Source organism: Myripristis murdjan, chromosome 10 (genome assembly GCF_902150065.1).
Source record: "Myripristis murdjan chromosome 10, fMyrMur1.1, whole genome shotgun sequence".
NCBI classification, from domain to species: Eukaryota; Metazoa; Chordata; class Actinopteri; order Holocentriformes; family Holocentridae; genus Myripristis; species Myripristis murdjan.
In genome coordinates this window covers 1905167-1927252 of record NC_043989.1, presented here as the reverse complement: position 1 = coordinate 1927252, position 22086 = coordinate 1905167, and the positions used below count along the sequence as shown (strand labels likewise).

The 22086-nt window shown below is 46.0% G+C and overlaps 1 protein-coding gene across 2 annotated transcripts in view; it reads right to left on the bottom strand.

Moving 5' to 3' along the window:
* Positions 1-9713: 9713 nt before the first annotated feature.
* LOC115366116 (transcription factor COE3) overlaps positions 9714-22086 on the bottom strand; it is a 168123-nt gene continuing 155750 nt past the window's right edge. For both annotated transcript variants that reach the window (XM_030061373.1, XM_030061374.1), the window contains exons 12-16: positions 18841-18906; positions 17543-17717; positions 13072-13257; positions 10377-10466; positions 9714-9792 (exon numbers count right to left, since the gene is read on the bottom strand). In XM_030061373.1, the coding sequence (XP_029917233.1) occupies positions 9761-9792; positions 10377-10466; positions 13072-13257; positions 17543-17717; positions 18841-18906 (549 nt within the window). In that variant the 3' untranslated portion in view covers positions 9714-9760. The remainder of the gene's footprint in view (positions 9793-10376; positions 10467-13071; positions 13258-17542; positions 17718-18840; positions 18907-22086) is intronic.

The following is a 22086-nucleotide window of genomic DNA, read 5'->3' as shown; positions in this document are numbered from 1 at the left end:
CCAGAAAATGAATTTCAGACTGGGGAAAAAAAAACAAACAAAAAAACAGAATCAGAATCAGACATACTTTATTGATCCCCGAGGGGAAACTGGGTCAGATGCAGCTGCTCAAATTCTCAAGAGAAGAATAAATAATAAGAAATAGAAGAATAAATAAGGAAAAAAAAATGTGCATTAGAAATTTGGAAAATAATAATAATAAAGGTGTGCATTATGTATAAAGTAAAAAAAAAATATGTGCATTAATCCTGCAGAATCTTTAATAAATCAGTGCATGATGAAAAGCAGCTGTGTGTTTCAACAGGGGGCGCTGTGCTGCAATTACATGGTGATGCGGGGCTTCTAATGGGCCTAAAAGGGGTTAAATTACTTGGTGGTAGAATGAACAATGATGTCAGACACAAGACATTATATAGTGAAGGGTTAGGAGTGTGGTTGGGAACACACACACACACACACACACACACACACACACACACACACACACCCCAGCCCTGCGCTGTGTAAGAAACATCTCTTTTTGCAGCTACGGAAATTGAATTCAATTATGAAAAGCTTTTTGACTGACAGCTTCTCCTGGATCCACTTAAGCTGCGAAACCAACACAGTTGAACTTGACGTACACTGAGAATGATCAAGTAACGCTTGTCAGGCCTGTCAAGACATGTAAATGTATGATGTATGTGTGTGTGCGCGCGTGTGTGTGTGTGTGTGTGTGAAATAGTGGCACAGATGTCATTTGCCCCACACAACGGAGCTGATTTCCCATGCACCGAAAACTATGCATCATTTACGAGATAATAATAAATGGCAGCGCTCTTTAAACACTGTAAATGAAGCCGCCGCGTTTCCTGCTCGCGTTTTATTATTCAGCGCCACCGAAAAAACCCACGCCGTGTGGAGGGCAGCGCCGCGAGCGAGCAGCGCCGGCGAGCGAGCCGAGCCTCCAAAAACCCACAGAGCCGCCAGAGCCGAGCGGCAGACCTCCGATCAGTTTGCTCTGTCACTGTGTCGCAGAGCCGCACTGCATGCTGGGAGAGGCGGCTCCGCTCGCTCGGCCAGCTCTGCCTCTCTCTCTCTCTCTCTCTCTCTCTCTCTCATTCTCTCTCTCTCTCCCGGCTTCGCTCCCAGGCGATGAGGAAATCGGTGACCCTCGCTCTGAAATATGCGCTCTTTATTGACAGAGCCGGGGTTGAGCAACACACATGGTTTCGATGGGCCGACATCATATTTCCAAAGCTCGTCCAGGATCCCGGCCTTCCCAGGAAACACGGCTGGCGAGCGTGAACCTCTTGGACGAGTGATTTACATACCTTCTCCAGCGCCGAGCCGAGTTGGCGGAGGGCTCCGGTGTCATCGCGAGGGCCGCGGCCCGAGGCACTTCCTGTGTGAGATGACTTACAGTCCCCCCGTCAGTCCTGAGCACTGTTTTATAATAACCCCCCCACACACATACACACACACACACACACTCACACACAGCCCCAGCACTAAGCCTGCAGTAGTATCACGATGACATCATCACCGCACAGGAAATGGTCTAATTCTTCACCGTTTAAGAGCGCAGATGTATGGAGCGCCGCAGTGACATAATGTCACTTAACTCCAGCGGCCCGGCCCGCTCCTCGCCCCAAACAAAACACACCTGGACGGACTCCGCACCACCTCTTCCTCCTGACTGATTAGAAGCTGTTTGAGCGCCTGGCCGGGCCGCGCCGGCGGCGGCGGGCGCGCGCTCAGCTATGCGAGCTATGAATAACTCGCTATGGGAGCCGCGTGGCTCATTTTCACTTCTCCGCTCCGACTTGGCAGCTGCTTTTCGCCAAAATCAAAACCCTCTTTTACTCTTGGCACCGAACCGTCCCGTATCCGGATGGTGTTTAGATCCAGTTGTAGCTGGATTATTAAAACGCTGCTGTACACATTTCGCTTTAGCTCACTTCCCTGCATGAGATTTGCCTCCTGACAGCGAGAAGCGTTCCTCGCGTCGGTCCGAGGCGCGGCCTGCTTTCCCTTCCAGGCCGGATCACAGTTTATTTCCATTAATGCGGCTCCTATATGTGTATTAAAGGGCCACGGCATGCGCGCCGTGTTGTTAATGTGGTTAAATGCGTCCCCGTCCGCCTGCAGAGCTGGTTTGGACGATCGGATTACAATCAGCCCCGGGCGCGTCCTGGGTGCATTTCCACCTGTGTTTTTATGTGGTTAAGCGTTATCCAATTACAATCTGATCACCCAGGACGCATGTTAGCGCCGGCGTAAAGGGGGTCCAAGGTTCTCGTAATTAGTTTCATCTTACTGAACTTTTTAAATGGATGCCATGAGGGCGATAGTGCTGTGAGATAAAACAGAAACAGTATTTACAGCATTAACGCCGGCGAGATCCAAACAGAGCTCCGATCGGCGGCCGAGCCCTCGCGCACGCCGTCCCCCGGGCGCGTCGTGCGTTTTCACCTTCCTCGAGCTGTCAGACCCAGCAGCTCCTCTTCCACTCACAACCTCTTTTCCATGAAATCCTTCCAGGGGAAACCCTGATCGCGCGCTATTGAGCTATCACTCAAAATATGTCAAAGCTGTTAACGGCTTCTCTACGTGACCCACCACTTCTCACTGGAAGGCGGCCATCTTTCTACGGCCCGGGCCGCTCCGCTTCCGTCGGCTCTTGGCAGCGGCGGGATGTACCTTGGCCGCGGCTCCGCAGGCTCGCTGAGCGATGGCTCTGGTTCTGGGAGAAGGTTTTCTTTGGGCGTGCTCGGGCCGCCCCGGGCAGAGGCCTGCGTTAACGAGCGCCGTGTGTTTGAGAAAGAGACTTCACAACTCATCAAGGTTGGTGCTGACGACGGACTGAAAGTTAATTTGTTCCTCTGACTTTGCCCCGGTGCCAGACTCTCAGACAGCCGGTGGTTCTGATCCGCCTACGGCTCCTCTGGATGGAAAACAGACTTCCTGCCCGGGACGCCGCGCGAGATAAAGGCCCGCGCTGACCTTCAGACATTAAACGCTCTTATCAGCCCGTTAAAGAGGAGCCTTTTTTTCTGTCTCTCTCTGAGCGTCAAGAGCCTCGCCGCCGCGGTGAGAAGCTGCTGCCGCTCCCGTCCGGGTTCCCACCGGGCAGGGAACGTCTGGAAAGTCATGGAATTAAAAAAAAAAAAAAAAAAAAAAAAAAGTCTCCTCCAAGGAACTAAGTCAGTTTAAAGAATCAGCACTCAGCTCTTCACCAGATGTAATATTTATTTTCCATCGTGTTCAGAAGAAAACAGTAATGACCTTTTAATCATTCCTCTGAATCTGAAGTGGGTTTTGAATTTTGGCCGAGACACAAAAACAAAGCGTTATGTAACGTTTATATATGTCATGGAAATTCAACGTGTTAGTCATGGAAAGTTATGGAACGGTCGGGGGATTTCACTTGTGATGTAGTTAAGATGCACGCTGCCTCATTGCTTGACTGAGCAAAACACACGACACACTAACGCACTCCTGTGTAACCTAAAAAAAAAAAAAAACTATTATTCAACTCACAATATCTTACAAGAAAATAAAATGTAAAAAAAATCCAAGTGTTATTATCCCGTCTTTACTTTAGTCTCGAGACAGAAAAAATTGGTAAAAATATATATATATTCTCTACAACAGTTCTTATATCTTTTATTGGCTTTTTAATGTTTCTTCCGAATAAAACACTTATGAATAAATATCCTTTACATAAAAACTGTTATTTTTTTTCCCCTTAACTTTAAGACAACCTCTAAATTGTGTTAAGATTCCTGCGGTGCAAAGCTAAGACTTTTATTTTGTTGACAGTTAGGTTATAAAGCAAAGTTTTCTTGCACCAAACATGAAGACGAACTTTTACTGTGAAGCTTCAGTCGGAGCTGAGCTCATCGACGTCTCATCCACTGAAATTAAATGGAAATGATGTAGAGACTCTCCATCCTGACTGTGAGCCACTAGCAGTGTGTGTCGGTGTGTGTGTGTGTGTGCGTGTGTGTGTGTGTGTGTGTGTCTGCAGAGTCCCCGCCCTCTGCCTGGATTTTCCTGTTTTGCTGAGCTCGGGACTCTTCTGGGCGTCGGCCTTTGGGCAGCAGGTGTGTTGCTCCCGGCCAATCACAGCGCAGCACAGCGCCAGATTGACAGCACCACAGCCAATAGGAAGCTACGAAAATCGCAGACGTCGCTGAGGGAGAGGAGGAGGACGAAGAGCGACAGGGAGGTGCCGGCATGCCAAAGTTTTTTTCCTAGGACGGCGACGGTACAATTTGGGCGGTCATGCCATTCCGTCGCCATCCTAGGAAACTAAAACTCCTCAATTTACATTTTCTACTACTCACCAGACAACATTAATAACCAACATGCTTATTTTAATAAATGAACGATTAAATTTTGTGGTAAAAAGGCTAAACTTTACTAACAACATGAATAATTCAGGTCTTATTTTGAAAAATCCAAACATTTAAATAACTCGACTGGTGAGTCTCTTACTATGAAAAACATTTTTAGGAGACATTTTCCTTAAGTTTCCTCTTATTTAATCTCTTAAGATGCACCTTAATAACCTGTCGGGCTGATTTCAGGATTGCACACGAGGATCCATGACTATCTACGGTCATAACACACACACACACACACACACACACACAGCGCCGATCCCCTGGAATCCACTCCTTCTATAGAAACCTTCCACTTCATCTGAGGAGTGTTTTCTTAGCGGACTTGATGTTTTTACCTGCTGCTGTGCGATCGTACCGCGAGTGAGGGATTGTTGCCTTGGCTCGGGCCTCCAGTGATTGATTCAGATCAGCGCTGGTCAAAATGTCACCGGAGTAAAGCTTTTTCAGGACTTCCGTGCCAAGATTTTCATCATTAAATGTAATCTTTGGAGGCCATTTTGAAAATATATCTCGTAGATGAACGAGCGTTGGAAAGCGCCGCGGCCCAGAAGTTTGAGGTTTTGGACGGATGAGGTTTCATAGTTCTCATCTGTGTTTCTTCAAAAAATACGAGATGTGGCCAGATTACCTTTACCCCACACACAGCAAATACACACAGCGCTATACGAGGACATAAATTTGTGAGCCTCGGAGGAGCGGGTGATTTTCTAGTATGAATTCAGCCTTTATGAAAACATGAGGAGTTTGAGAGAGTGTCAGGAGAGAGTGTCAAGCCAAATGTAATCTTTATTAGACTGTTTCTGTACAAAAAGCACTGGATCACAGAAAAAAACAACAAAAAAAAAACAAAAAACGGAAAAAAAGAAAAGAAAACATGCATCTATTTACAGCATGGCCAAAGACAGAAAAAAAGAAAAAAACCAGGGGAACGTCGCCCCGTTTGTATTCTAAAGACATTAATTAAACATTGTGCTTTGATATACTTTGATGATATATTTCATATTTCACAAAGATGCAGTACCTCTCCCCTTTTTCACATTGAATTAAACATTGAAAAAAGTATACTTTGCAGTTTTTAAAACCTCTGCTGAAAACCAGGGCGGCAAAAGCAAGCTTTCTACAACTATGACAAAAATATTTTCGCAAGCTATCTGAAAACTGGATGAGGATGGAATGGATACGAGGGAGGGAGGGGTGAGGCGGGGGGTCGGGGGAAGTCAGCCAAGCTTTCACTGCAAGAGCAATGCTCGTGTTTTCACTGAAAATGAGCTTACAGAGCCATGATATTGAACTCAGATGTTTTTGCAAGGTGTGCAACTGAACTCCACAAGCTGGGTTTCATTCTCCTAATTGAAAAAATGGCTTTTCCAAAGACTCGTGACAGATGTTCACCCACGGGCCCACACCGCCGCCGCCGCCGCCGCCGCGGCCGGGCGAAGCTGCTCAGCGGCGGCCGGGTTCACGCCGGTCCCGCCGTATTTGCATAAATTCAAAGGTTCAGTCCCTTTCAGCTGAAATTCCCACCTTCCAGTCCTTCACTCCACTCGTTCAAAAGGGGATTCAAGGAATTTAGAGTTTGAGGATCACTCAGTTTTGGGAGTAAAAGGGTTCATGTGACACTTTGAATTTTAGTTGGCTCTTTTTTTTCCTTCACCAGACACATTTCACAATCTACAAAAGTCCTGAAGGGACAGGGACACTCCAACGTTTTGGACCAAGTACCCTTTTTCTGGCCTATGCCGACTGTCGGGCATGGGTAGCATCTCCTGTTAGCTTAGCATAAAGACTTGAAGTCTATGGGAGTCGTTAGCCTGGCTCCGTCAAAGTGGGAAAATAAACCTCACAGCTTTTCAAAGGCGTCTATTTCAGATCCACATGATCCGCTGTGAGACTCAGACAGGCTCAGAGCTGCTGGAGGGAGCCAGGCTAACAACTCCCATAGACTTCAGGTCTTTATGCTAAGCTAACAGGAAATGCTACCCATAGGAGCTGAACCACTGGATGTCCAGAGGTGGGAATGGTGTCCAACATCTGGTCTCAGTCTGGGGAAGTCGGGGAAAAGGGGTTTTTGTTGGAGTTTTTGTTGGAGTATTCCTTTAAGTTTCTCACTGAGACCAACAGGCGTTATCAGCCGGCGGGCAGCAGTTCCCTTTGAGTTCAATGAAGAGTGTTAATAATGTGAAAAAGCCATTTTAGGGAACTTGAGGGACAAATGTTTCCTCTGAAGTGACAAGCGTCTGGTCGTAGGAAAGACAACCACAAAATAAAAAAAAAAAATAAAAATAGAAAGTTGGAAGCGGTGGCTACGAGATGATGATGGCGGTTTGACCGGGGAGCGGCGGCGCCGTGGAGCGTTGACGCCGAACGAACCAAATCACAAACTCAACAAAACTACAACTCTGCTGCAAGAAGTGAAACGTCCCTTCATCCACTTTTTTATTGTCGTTATTTTTTTCTTAAAAAAAGAGAAGAACTTTGTGTTGAAGCACGGGTCAATCGTAAGGCATCGAATATGACTTTTTTGTTCTTTTTAATTTCCCAAAAACGTTTTCCACGGGAAGGTGGAAGACTAGCTTGCATTTTACAGAACAGGAAAACAATTGCATAAGTAAATGATACAGATTGTGTGCAACGACGATAACAGCACCATCAACAACAACACTAACATCGATGGAAGGTTCCTTGAGATCAGTGACCCAAACATTTTTGAGTGGTTTTTAAAATTCTGCTGCCATGATTCGCTCTGGCGCCTGTTTTATTGTACAATCATTCTCACCAAAAACACAAAGACTAGGATTGGGTCTAATATTAAGATGGATAAAATATTATATTCTAAACACCGAAACCAATGGATATGCTCGATCAAAAAAATAAGAGTGATGGGATATCATGATGTTATAAGCTTCTGAAATATAAAAATTCACATGACAAGGATTTGGCCATTTCAGAATGGCGGAAAAAACATATCGGTGCATATCGTTCTAGCTTTAGTCTTTTCTCTTTTTTTTTCCTTTTTTCTTTTTTTTTTTGTTTCTCTTTTAGCTTTTTTCCTTGTTTGCTAAGATGCATTGCTCTTGTTAAGTGCCCCAAAAAAAAAAAAAAAAAAAAAAAAAAATAGTGCATTAAGAAATAACCATGATTATACATTTCACAATAATACACAAAGGACAAGAAGAACCAGGGGAAACACAAATGCTGTTTACAAAAAGTTAAATATAGTATCGGAAAAGCATTTTTATACAAAAGTGATGGAGCGAATATCCTGCTTTCAAAAACAGGGTGACCATGTCGTGACTTTTTTGTTTTTACAAAAGGGTTATTCCTCTCACTTGTTCACTCTTTTTACAATATCTAAAAGGTATTAAGACATCAAATGTGTTTACATATATATTTGAGACTATCATTCAGGCCTAAATCACAAAAGGAATTCCCAAAACATACTTTATAAATACATATAAAATAAGCACAATCAGAAGAATAACAAGAAATCTGGTACCTAAATGTGATTAAAACTGCTGCAAGCTTTTTCTGGTTAAAATCTACCACTCAACACACCCGGAAATAGAACTATTGTACTGTATTTCAAAAATGGTAGACATCCAAAATAAAAAAAAAAAAATAATAAAAAAAAAAGACAGCAAAACAAAAAACAAAAACAGGAAAAAAAAAAAAAAACAAGGAAAAGAAAAGAAAACCCTCAAAACCTCGGGCTGCCCTGACGTTATTCAGATAACACACAAATGTTAGTATAACATTTGCTCTTCTCTCCTCGGCAGAACGTTTGTTAATTCTTTCATTAGCTTAGAAAATTACTGCATTTTCCTCCTTTAAAATATGACAGACACGCACATCGTTAAAAGCTATGGTACACAAAGGAAAATGCTAGAAGACTGTGATATTTGATATCAATGGTCTTTAAAGGAGCTTGTTTCTCTAAATATCGCGGTGGGTTTTTTTTTTTCATTTTTTTTTTCTGATTGACAACCCGTTGAAAGATGGAGCCGTTTTAACAGCCTTCCATATCTGAAAGAGAGAAAAGTTCTGATTCTTCCTAGTTTCTGGACTCGATCCAGCTCCGCCTCGGGTTCGGTGTCCACCGGGCGCCTCGGGTTTAGCCAGCAGATGTTTTCAGATGTCAGAGTCGCCGCTGAGTGACGGCTGGAAACCCATCGGAGGGGCCGCAGCGCTCCGCCGCTAATGGCTGAAATATTTCTGAAACTTCTAGCACTCAGCACCGTGAGCGCTAAAAAACATGCTGAGGGTCGAGCTCGCTCTCCTGAGGTTTCGTGAAATGAGCCCGACGTCTTCAAACGCAAACATGCGCTCTGTGCAGGAAAAGTACGAGGAATTTTCCAGCAGCAGGGCAGGACCGAGCGCAGCAGACGGGACCAGAAACAGGAAGTAGTTTAATGGATGTGGAGGCCGAAGGGCTGGAGATATTTACCTTCATCGCTCAGGAGCCTGAAGGGGTCAGTTCCCAATTCACTGGTTTCTACCGGGAGGGAAGTTTGACTTTACTGAACCAAAACCTGGAGCTAACCTGCACCAAACTGCTGCAGCTGCTAAACTGAAGCGCTGGCTCTCTGGAAACGTCACAGGATCCTTAACAAACAAAATCTGCTTTTCATAAATTGAGCTCATTTGACAAAACTCAGCGCCATCCGAACGTCCTTTCCATTGAAAATTAAAAAAAAAGGGTCAAAGAGGTGATCCGAGGTGATCCGAGGTTCCCGGTGGACACGTCGCCTTCGCTGCCTTTCCCGCCTCACAGTGGTACATCGCCTGGAGACCGAACGCCTCGGTCGAGTCCTCAGAGACTTAAAGTCATGCAAACAAGCCGTGATAATAACTCAGCACAATACTCACACCACAAAGTAGCACGTTAGACGCCTGCCCACCTAACCACAGTTTAGTATTCACATTGCGAGCGCTCTCGATCGGTTAACCTCCTCTTTGGGAATCTTGCAGGCGTAGCCATTGCGGACGTCTGCACGCACGCATGCACGCTCGCCGCCGCACCGCCGCCGCCGCCTCATAGACGCGTGGAAGGCAGGCTTCAACAATGGCTACCGCCGTGCGCAGGAACGGGGAGAAACACTAGAGTCCCGGACGCAGGTGGAGACGGCGACAAAATCAAACAATAGGAGAACTTTGCCTGGGAACGTGGATTTTTCTCGGTGTGCGGTGGTGCGTGATCCTGGATCAGAGTCGGGGGGTGGTGTGGGGGGGGTCAGTCGGTCTGAGGGTTGATGAGATGGATGTTGCTGTTGTGGAGCTCCAGCGGGCCGGGGGAGGGGGGGGACGCCGCCGCTGGTGTTTGTGGTTGGGGTGGGGGGGGCTGACGCTGTCTGGCTGGGCGATGATCCTCTTCACATGGGCGGGACTATGAGACCTGCCATGGCTGAAATTCAACACAGAGAAAAAACAAAGTGCAGTTATTATCGCTGCCACGCCCCACGTTCACACCTCAGCTACAGCTCAGGTGACGCTGTGATGGCGATGAATCGTGACCTAGGTGCTGGAGGTCATCGTGCATTAGCATCAGAGAGGCCGAGCCACTGCTGCTTTGGGTTTTTTAGGGTTGAAATATGTCGGGTTTGGAAATGTCCCTCCATGACTTTTGCAAGACTTCATGTAGATTTTCAAAATTACACAAGGAAAACACTTGATATAATTCATCTGATGTGCTTTTCTTAGAGCCCCTAAAAACACCCCCAAAAGGGCTTGACTCATTAGTGAGGAAAGCCTAAATATCTGGAGAAAGTTCATTTTTGAAATTCGATCTTTTAATGCCAGAAGTTATGGATCAACTTTGACCTCCAAACAAGTTGCAAAGAGAAAAGAAAACAACAACAAAACAAAACAAAAAAAAAATGTTTGTAGCATTACACACACTCTCTCTCTGCTCTCTGGCCAGATCAGACATGGACCAAGACAGCAATGGACGGGGTTGTTGATTAGGCAGGAAAGGGGTGGGATGCTCACCCTGTAGGCTGCTGCCATTGGTGGTGGTGCAGGTGGGGGGCGGGGAGGTCTGTGGCCGCACGACAGGGGCGAAGGCGCTCTTCTGTTTGACTGCGGAAATCATATGGACAGGAGAGAATGAACAAGGGCCTATGGGTCCAGTGGAAAAGAGGACAGGAGGTTGTGAAGGAGGAGGAGGAGGAGGAAAAGATGGGACGTCCTACCGAAGGGCCTGAAGGAGGAGGTGACGGTAACAAGCAGGCAGACAGACAGAGGAGGTGAGTGACCGGACGGAGATGAGGTGAATCATGCAGGGGAGGGGAGGGAGGAGGAGGAGGAGGTGGAGGAGGAGGAGGAGGAGGAGGAGGAGGAATGGATCCCTGCCTCAGAACGGGCCGAGGTCTGGACGAACATGCTCCAAGCAAACAGGTGCAAATCTGGCAAAGTTGATCCATAACTTGAAGGCCTAAAGTTCACCTGAGCACAAACCTGGTCCTGCAGCGGCAGCGGCCTCCATCCATGTCCACAACAATATATGCTGTGTGTGTGTGTGTGTGTGTGTGTGTGTGTGTGTGTGGACAGTCACTGCCACTATAATGCTGCAAACTGTTAAATAAACACGTCATTTCTAACATCCTTTTATGATCTTCATGCATTTCTGATAACGAAACAGATTTTTCTCTGTGTGTGTGTGTCAGTCGGTGCTACAACTGACCTCAGATTATCACCTCAGATTATCCCTGTTCCTGTGATTTAATAGGTTCCACAGACTTTTACCCGTGTTTTCACGTACATATGTACCCCGTTATAAAATCTGTAAATGATTCAGGGACAGCGGCTGAAAATGGAACTGTAAAAAAATGAACAGGGGAATGTAAATGTGATTTTTTTTTTTTTTTCTTCCCTTCATGCCAACCGCTATCAAGTTGTCTTGGATCGCTGCTTCTCAGCCGTTTTCATCCCACCCTTTCCTTGTTCTCCTGACATCACGGATGAGATTTTTTTTTTTTTTTTTTTTTTTTTTTTCTTTCTCCAGCTAATATTAATGGATTCGGCCCAAAGCGTGAATGCATGAATGCATGAAACGATGCGGTGTGAGGATGTTAGTGGGGTTAGTAGAGGGGAGGAATGAGGAGGATGGAACAGGGGACAGTCAGAGCAGATGAGGACTTGGAAACAATGCATGGCGCCGCACAATCCACACCTCTCCCCTCGGCACACACACACACAGCATTAAAACCCTCGGCGGGGGAGGGGGGGGGGAGGGAGGAGGGGGGGGGGTGGGAACTGAAGAGCTAAGCCAGGCGAGATGCGAGCCCACCTTTTGTTTAGTCGCCAGAGACCGCAACATCAACTGGCACAGAGACGTTGTTTTAGCTCGCTACCTCCTAAACGAGTCTCGCTGAGACTTGGTTCTTTGATACAGTAGCCAAAACAATAGAGCATTCCCTCCGGGTCAGTTAGACTTTACTAGTCTCCAAAACACACCTGCGCCTTCCAAACAGGAGCAGAGACTCCAGGCATGCTAATCAGAGCGATGTGGAAAGTTTCAATGGCAGAGGCACAAGAGGGCCGACTCTGAGGAGGAGGAGGAGGAGGAGGAGGAGGAGGAGGAGGGATGCTTCAGTAGATTTGAAGATGCCGGTAATTCTCTTCTGCAGCCCAGAGTCGTCTCAACAGGAACGCTTTGATTTTATTATTCTCTTCCTCTGCACCTGCTGCAGCCGTGACTCCACACACTAAATGTGCAGCGAGCAAAATGAGACAGATGCCATTTACTCAAAACGACTGCCGAATATCTGAGGCTATCATTATTATTATTATTATTATTATTATTATTATTATTATCTATCAATTACATTTGCACATGCTGAAAAAAAAAAAATCTATCTTCCCATCCATTTAGTCTCGTAATCTTGTATTTCTTCAAACAAGGTGAACAAAAATCTGCCAGTGGGATGAGATAATCCCACTTGTTTTTTTTGTTTGTTTTTTTTTCTTCTGGTAACCAGTATAAATCTGTAGAAATAAAGCAGATCAGCCATGAGGATCCGGAAAATGACCCTCGACTCAAGAAAATTCTGGAAACAAGTAGATTAGCGTTGGAGACGAGTGGGATTATCACACAACCAGTGGAAGATTTTTTTCATTCATCTTTCATTATTATCCTGATCAGGGTCACAGCAGATTTTTTTAAATTTTTTTTTATTTTATTTTATTTTATTTTATTTTATTTTATTGTTTGAACATTTTTGAAGCAATACAAGATTTGAACTGAAGATGAGACTGAATGATTTGTTAAGATGGAGATTTTTTTTTTTTTGTTGCAGTGTACAGAAAAGGTAAAATTTGAAAGCTGGAATAATCCGCTTTTTTTTTTTTTTTTTTTTTTTTTTGTAAAGCATTCTCTCGTGTGTCTTGCATCCCTGGCATCTAATCGCTCTCCAAATGGACACACACAGCTCCGCTCTGTAAACTGTTAAATCCAGTCCATTAGGCAGACACTGCGGCTCAGCAGAAACACTGCCCCCCCCCCCTCCATCCATCCATCCATCCAGGAGCCCGGCACCGCCAGCAAACCTCCAGAGTTCACGGCACGAGGCGCCCCTCACATCGCACAGATTGCACCGCAGCTCTGAGGGCCGTTAGGAGCGCCGCCTGCACGCTAAGCGCCTGCGAGGGGCGTGGGGCGCGGCGCGGCGGGCTTTCGACTTACTTGCGTACGGGGAGTTGGCGGTGGAGCCGTTGAGGAAGCTGGGAGAGCCGGGCACTCCCAGGTTGGTCATCCCTGCCGCGCCGTAGCCGTTCATGGTGGACGTGATGGTGTTGTAGTTGGACTGCTGGGGCGTGGAGCTGGGCACGTAGCCGCGGGGCGACACGCTGTTCGAGTTACGGGAGTAACCTGGGAGAGAGGGGAAGGAGAGCGACACGGTTAGATCAGCAGCTCATCGATGCGAATCCTGCACCGGTTTAGCCAGAGAAACAGGCAGATCCCCTCCGTGCCTTCATCCTGCACCAGTCCTGCATTATTACTCCAACCGGCGTGGGTTTTCAAAGGTAAAAAAAAAAAAACCTCTCATGCTGCTGATAGCTATTGTGTGCTCGAATTCAGTGTGTCAGAATTTGTCCGTTTTTCAAGCCAAAAACCGGTGGAAAACCCCTCCAAAAACACACTCAGACCCTCCCTGTGCCATGAAGGCCGAACAGGTTTTCATTCCAAACAGCTGCTGTAGCGTTTGGCCGGAGCGAAAAACCTGCAGACTCTTGGGCCTCGGAGATTGAAAACACTGATTTTGGAGATCGTGTGACATCCCAGCTGTCCGCCGACACAGCACCGAGGGCTGATTTCAAAATAAAATTCAGGTTTCTGAGCCTGTTCTCAGAGCGATCGCGCTGCAGGCCGAGGACGCCTCTCAAAGCGCAGAGCCTCAAAGTGCTCCACGTGTATTTCTGTAAAATGTAAACGTGTTATTGCTCTGGTAGCTAATAATAAATCCAAAACACGGCCGATACGGTGACGTGGTTATTAAAACGGTCTTGTAGTGGAGGTCGTGTGGTTGGTAGATATAATGTAATGTACTCAGCAGCAGTGAGTAGTCAAAATAATTTAATTGAAACCCCTATAAATGGTTTGGAAAGACATGTCTGGCGGGCAACCAGTTTGGAGTCAGAGGACATATATCAGTCCAAGGCGCGCTCTTACTGCGGGGAACTGTTTGCTTTCCGAGTGTTACACAGGACAAGGAAATGAGTGTATTATGAAACAAAACTCGACTTTCTCCCGACCGGAGAATTACCAGAGCGTTCAGCGGCGGTTCAGCAGGCACGCAGTAAAAAAACCCTGCATCTGCGCTGCAACATGTGTTTTCATTTCTTTTTAATACGTGGGGTCGTATGATGTGATCTGCATCCGATCTGCTTCCCACGCTGCTGTATCCCGACGCAGGGACAGGGAACGTTAATCCCACACACCAAAACAAATAAGATCAACTCGGTGCCTATCTGCTCGCAAACTCCCGTCTTTAAAACAAGAAATTCAAAAAAAAAAAAAAAAAAAAAGGAACACAATAACATTATGGAGCGGAGAGGGACACGATGTAGCTCTCGGCCGCTCCCTGTGCTGTTTTTTGCAGACATGTGTTTCCCATTGCCTGCTCCTCGCCCTCATCCCAGGGCAGCGCTCCATCAACTACTCCTGCTGGGAATTGCGTTGGCCCGAACCAGGAAGTGGGGGAAAGAGGACGAGAGAGAGAGAATGAGAGAGAGAAGGAGAGAGGGAGAGAGCTCGATGTGCTACTTGGCATACGGTTGGCTCTGCTCAGTAAGCATGGCCCGAGGTCGGTGGGAACTCGGGCGCCTCACAAGGGGGGTAAAGGGCACGCTAAGTGCTGGAGGGAACATTGGTATTCAATGCATCTTGGATGAGGGTCAATCAACGGGAGCACGGGAGCGGGGGGAGGGGGGGGGGCGGCGGAGGGCGAGGGGTTAAGGTAACTACACCGCGCCGGCAGGGTGAGAGATGAAGGACAGACTTGGCCTTCGGGGAACGGCCTGTAACTCTAGAGCGGCGGCGACGTCACCGCCAAGGTCACCCCGCGCAGGTCAGCGAGGTTTAGTCCTGCCACCAGGGCTAACACTACACCCCCCCCCCCCACCCCGCCCCGTTACCCAAAACTCAGCTGTCAGTGTGAAGCAGAGCAAGTGAACGCAGGCAAAGACAAACTCCAGAGAAAAAACAACCCAAAAAAAAAAAAAAAAAAAAAAAAGAAATAATCCATTTTGCACGAGGGCGACATGACGCAAACCAGGCCCGGCAGCGGCCCTCTGGAATTACCGCAGTAAATTACAGACCTCGTCCGCTTGATAAGGCCTGGGCACGGGAGCCCCCGTTTTTATTAATGTTTTAATCACGGCGCGTAATTGCGAGGGGCACAAAGAGCCGTTTCACGGGCTCCAGAGCAGCGGGGGGACTCGGTCAGATCCTCGGTGTAATGTTCCACCGAGCGCGGACATAAACTATGGAATTATGAATTTTCACCACGGCTGCAAGTCCCGTTTCCCATGACCTCATAGATTCCTATAGGTGTTTCGCTCCTGCGCCGATGTGAAAAGCAGACGAGGGAGGAGGAGGAGGAGGAGGAGGAGGAGGGTGAGAGACAGAGGAAGGGGAGAGAGGCTGGAAGTGTCTGCGGAGGAAAAACAGTTGCGCTCTCGTTTCCTGTCGACGCGTGTTCACAAGCTGCTCGTCGCACGTTCGCGATGGTTTCCTGAGCGTCGCCGGCCGAGGGGAAAAACACGGGCCTCCTCCCTCTCAGCACAGAGAAAGGGTTAATAAGGGCTCGGTCTATCACCTGGAGACGGCTCTCTGGGGTTTGCGTTGCAGCCGAGCGGGTTCTGGAAAAAAACAGCCCGAGGACGGCTCTCTGTGGCAGACGAGTATTTCTATTAGTCTGCAGAAAATTAGGAACGGTGGAATTCAGCTACAACTTAATTCACTAGAAATTATGATGCAAAAAATGTGATTATTTTAGTCGAGCCACTTGGAATCTTTTTTACCCGTCTAAACAATTTAATACTGAACACAAGCCGGGCTCCCGGGGGCCAAATCGCTTCATGTGGAGTTTTACGGCTTTAATGAAAGTCGAGCTTTGGGCTCCAGAACATGAAGAAGTTTGAAAACCCCGGCTCTGATTCAGAGGGTCCCAAAGGAGGGTCCCGGGACCATCTGAGGTCCTACAGGGAACTCCAGGCAAAAATAATAATAATAAAAAAACAGTTTCATTTCACTATAATTTCACAAACGAAAGTGAGAAAATAAAATGTAATATATAAAATAAAATCTAAAACATGTTGTTTTTATGAATAAATGTGTTCTCAGTGATGCAGCTTTTGGTGAATGCAAAGTTTGCATGAAACTTCCCAGTGGCTTGTGGGAGTTTGAGGCCATAAAGGGACATTTCATACATTTCCAGCATCTACAAAATCGGATCATTTTGATTTATGACGGACTGAAATTGCGCTAAAATCTTCCACATGACTTGATTTATTTTTTTTTTTTTCCATAATTTCTGATTTAAAAAAACTGCAGATTGTATCTTTAATGGTTTTGTGTTGGTATTTTGTCGTCTGCCGGTCACGTCTGCTCTCCTCCAGCAGGTCAGGAACACGACGCTACTGGAGTTTATTTGAACAAATGATAATAAAAAAAAAAAGAGAGAAGGAAAGCGATAGAAGCTGTGCAGGTGAGAGAAGAAACCCTGAGGGGGAAAAATATTGTTGCAAAGATGCAAATCAAAGTGACAGAAACACAAGCGACATCAGAGTCAGGAGATAAAACAGATTAAAAGAACTCTGAAATGATAATGATAATGCTATCGTAAGGAAAGGGGAGCGTGGCAGAGCGTGGGAGGCGGCGTGCGTGTGTGTGTGTGTGTGTGTGTGTGTGTGTGTGTGTGTGTGTGTGTGTGTGTTGAGAGTGGAACTGCGACTTTATGACAAACATCTTTAATTTTCTCGAGCTTAGCACAACACTTTTCAAACTGCAGCGATAGTTCTGCTGCTGCTGCAAGTCCAGCTGGAACCGGACCCGACCGGACCAGACTGGACTGGACTGGGACAGCCCACACTGACCCGGGACAGCACACACACACACACACACACACACACACACACACACACACACACAGTCACTGATCAGCGCTGTCTGAGCCGACTGAACTGGAACTCTCAAAGGAAGCGCAAGGATTTTAAAAACAGTTTGATCCTAGTTTAGTGTGTGTGTGTGTACGTGTGTGCGCATGTCTGTGTGTGTGTGTGTGCATGTATGTGTGTGTGTGTGTGTGCATGGGCATCCATGTGTGTGTATATGCTTGCCTGTGTGCATTGCCTTGCAGTTTCTGTATACATGCATGTGAATAAGTGTGTATGTGTGAGTGCACATGCATGTGTGTGGATCTGCATGTGTTTGCATATGTGTGTGTGAGTGTGTGTGTGTGTGTGTGTATGTGTGTCTGTGTTCCTCTGTTGTGTGTTTGTGTGTATTCATGCAAACCTCCATTCCTCTGCATAAAGTCATACATGGATGTTTTTGTGTGTCTGTGCATGCATTTGTTTGTGCATGTGTGTGTGTGTCTGTGTGTGTGTGTGTGTGAGAGTGTGTGCATGTGTGTGTGTGTGCTGCGTCTCACCCTGGTCGCCCTGCGAGGCCTCGCTGATGTTGACGGCCAGCTGGCTGCTGAACGAGTTCACTCCCATCATGCCGGAGTGCGCGGCCGAGCCGGTGAGCGACGGCAGCTGGTTGTGGCTGCGGGGAACGCTGTACAGCGCCTCTGTGAGGTCCGCCGCCCGCTTCAGGATGATCTCCTGCAGGACGGGGGGGGCCGGGGGGGAGGGAGGGGGGAGGGGGGGGGTACACAGGAACACAGGAGGAGAGGCAGAGGGATTGGAAACGGGGTAAAAAGAGGGAAGAAAGGACAGTTTTTGTTAGTTTGGTTTGATTCTGATCCTCGACTGAAGTCGACTCGGCCGCTGGGAGCCGGGAATGCCCTGCAGACCCCCCCACCCACTCCTCGCCCCCCCACAAACTCCCCCCCCAAACCCCCCAACAAACCTGCTGTTTAATCAGCTGCATTAACATGTAGTTGTATGAAGTGTAATGGCTCACAGCAGCTGAGCAGAGCGAGGCTGCAGGACGGAACAGACTCACGTTTCATTCAGACTCACGTCATTATGACTTTTTTTATTTTATAATGTTAAATATCTACCAATCTGATATTACCGTGATACTTGGGTGCCGATTTGATGTTTTGCTTATTTTTCAATACATATCGATTTTACAGTTTTTTGCATTTTTTGTTTTTAGAATTATATCGATTAAGAAAAAGAAAATATCCCCCAAATCACCCCGTTACATTGTCTTTTATCTCTGTTATACTTTGTTTGATACTGAAAGCTCTTTCCATATGTGCACAAACTACACAAACTACAGAACGTCTGACTGACTTACTGACAGATTACATGATGGCAGGTTGTTGACACGGACTCTCTTCAGACACAACAAATAAAATCAGCAAGAAATAAAAGTGGAATCAATAAAAACAGGCACTGCAAAAACTCAAAATCTTACCAAGATTATTTGTCTTATTTCAAGTCAAAAATGTCTTATTTCTAGTCAAAATATCTCATTACACTTAAAATAAGACATGATCACCTCAGAAGTAACTTGTTTTTAGACAATTTTCACTTGGTTCAAGTGAAAATTTGCTTGAAACAGGTGAAAATTGTCTAAAAACTAGAAATAAGACATTTTTGACTTGAAATAAGACAAATAATCTTGGTAAGATTTTGCGTTTTTGCAGTGGGAGCGGAGCCTCTTGCACTGGAGATGATCTTTGGCCAGGCACACAGTCTCCGCTCAGAGAAATATTTAAGGTTTAAAGGTTTAAAGGGTGTGTGTGTGTGTGTGTGTGTGTGTGTGTGTGTGTACCTGGTTGTTGTGCGGCATCCCGTACAGCGCCTCCACCAGGTCCGCCGCCCGCTTCAGCAGCACTTCCTGTAACACACACACACACTTCCTGTTGACAGATGAACTTACATGAGCTCGGCTTCCTTCAGTGTGTCAATAAAAAAAAAAAAAAAACCTTTTCACCTGATCAGCAGAATAAATGAATTCCTATTGGCTTACAGGACGACCCCCTCTCCAAGCCCCGCCCCCGCATCCTGTTTCAACAGGAAGCACATCAGATCAGCACCGGGTCATTCATCTTTCACCTGCTGAGCACCAGAGGAGCTTTTACTCTGAAAAGCTGAATATCCTGGAATGATAATCTGCCTCATACCTGCTGGAAACCGAAGCTCGGCGCCGAAAAGCAGCAAAATTTTTACAGCGTCTATAAACATGAACCTGATCCAGAAACAGCTTCACACCTCCTGAGCCGAGTGTGTGTGTGTGTGTGTGTGTGTGTGTGTGTGTGTGTGTGTGAAACCAGCCCGGCCAATCAGAGCGGCTCGGCACAAACGACACAAAACAGCTGCCTGCATCTCATTTACACCACACACACACACACACACACACACACACACACACACACACACACACACACACACACACACAGAAACTACAGACACACATGCATGCCTAATTACACATTCACACATCCATACACACACACACACCTACAGTAAAGACACATGCATGAACACATAGGCATGCAAATGTGCTCAAGTACACACACACACACACACAATAAGCACATACTGGACACACGCACACACACACACACACACCATGTGCACACTGGAAACACAAACACACCTGCAGTATAAAAGCATGTGGACAATGCAAAGTGCACAAACATGCACTCACACTCGTGCATGTGTGTTCTTTTTTTTTTTCGCATACACGTACACACACACACACACACACACACACACACACACACACACTGGTTGGGGTTCCCACTTAGCAGCAAACTGACAGCAGCTTCAGAACAGATTCACACCGAGAGCTCTGACCTGAGATCTGCTGACAGACTGAGGAATGAAGGGATGAAGGGATGAAGGGAGGAGGGGATGAAGGGATGATGGGATGGATGAGTGAATAAAAAGAGGGATGGATGAATAGATGAAGGGATGTTTGTAGGGGAGCAGCAGAGTGGAGGAGCTTCATCACATCTGCTTATTGGATTCTCTCTCTCTCTTTCTCTCTTTCTTTCTCTCTCTCTTTCTCTCTGTCTGTCTCTCTCTCTCTCTGTGTCTGTGTCTCTCGCCCCGGGGGCTGTTTTCCCATCACCCCACAGGAGGAGGAGGAGGAGGAAGCGTCCAATCTTGCGCCAGCAGCCCAGCAGGTCGCCGTGGCGATGGCTGTTAATAACAATAACAGGCCTGATAAATAGATAAATAGGAGCTGGAAACACAAGGAGTGCTCTCTGTCTCTCTCTCTCTCTCTCTCTCTCTCTCTCTCTCTCTCTCTCTCTCTCTCTCTCTCTCTCTCTCTCTCTCTCTCTCACACACACACACACACACACACACACATGGCCCATGAAGGAGACAGGGGAGGGACAGTTAGGAAAAGAAAAGGAAAGATAATAAAAAGAAAAGAGTGTTCAGCAAACAGAAAAACACGGGATCACACACACACACACACACACACACACACACACACACACACTGTCTCTCTAACACACACACACACACACACACACACACACACACAGACTCAATATACAAGAGAAAGACAAGCGATCAGCTGATATCAAGCAGAGATGCACAGAGAGGATGAGAGGGATGAAGATGGAGGGATGACAGAGAGGAGGAGGAGGAAGCTCTGACTCCCAGAGGAGCAGCGGCGGTGAGGTGGAGGCCTCTGCTGGAGCTCCCTGGGGTATTACAGCAGGCCAGGGAGACACACACACACACACACACACAGAGAGAGAGAGAGAGAGAGAGAGGAAAAGGGGAGACGGATTGAAAGTGAAGAGGAGAAAATGAGGAGAGGAAAAAATGGAAATGAATATCAGAGAGGAAGAAAACGATCAACAGAAAAAAATAGAAGGGAGAAGGAAAGATGAGAAGCAAAAAACTAGAGTGAAAATAATAAAAGACAAATAAAAATAAAATAAATACATTTGTAAAAAAAAAAAAAATTGAAAAATACAATGGTAAAAATGAAATGAAAAATACATGAAGTATTAAAATAATTTTAAAACCTTAAAAAATCAAATGCACCAAGTCAAAAAAAAAAAAAAAAAAAAAAATCCAAAAGAAATATGGAAGCAAACAATAAAAAAAAACAGCCACAAGAACTGTAATAAAAATAATAAAAATATTAATGACAACAATAACAGTAATAAAAACAATAAGACAGAAAAAAATAACTAAATAAATAACATCAGAGGCTTGAATGAGAGAAAAAGACGAGAAGGTGTGTAAACAGAGAGAGAGAGCTAGGTGTTGTATGTGTGTGTGTGTGTGTGTGTGTGTGTGTAGTTGTATGTGAACAGCTGGGATCCACCATCAGCATCAGGGTGTGAGAAAACAAGCGCTCCCTCCAAGCCTCTGACTTCCTGTTGTGTGTTTTTGCCTCAGAAAGCAGATCAGAACCAAAACGTCTCGTTTCAGTAAAGACACCGAGACGTTTCTACTTTTTTCCTCTAATAATAATAATAATAATCCATAATAATCCACTTCTATCGTCTTTTCCTGTTCAAGCCCAGCGGTTTTTTTTATCCATCAAAACGCACAAAAAACATTTTTATCTTCTCATGATATTTTTTCCTACACATTTATCCCAGGAAAAAAAAAAAAAAAAGATCATCATTAAATATTTCCACGAGCTCAAAGATTCAAAATGTTTCTGCTGAATTCCCCAAAATCCTAATTAGATTTTTATTTGTCCTCTTCAGCCGACGCCTCGTTGCTTTTCTCTTGACCCCCCAAAAACATCCCTCGCCTGTCAATCACGGAGCCAAACAAGGCCTTCAGTCTCCCAGCGAGCCTGTAAAAATTTGATTTTAACTCGCCCTGTCAATCATTTTGTCACTTTTTTTTTTTTTTTTTTTTCTAAACGTGGCAGAAATCACACCTTGGCTCTGAAACTGGACTGTGTTTTCTTTTTTATTTCAAACTAAAGACAAAAAAAAAAAAAAAAAAAAAGGTGACTGCACTCAGATAAAGGCCTATCGTTGGATTTTTGTCTGATTTCTGCGTTTTCCTTTTTTCCCATCAGCCTCGA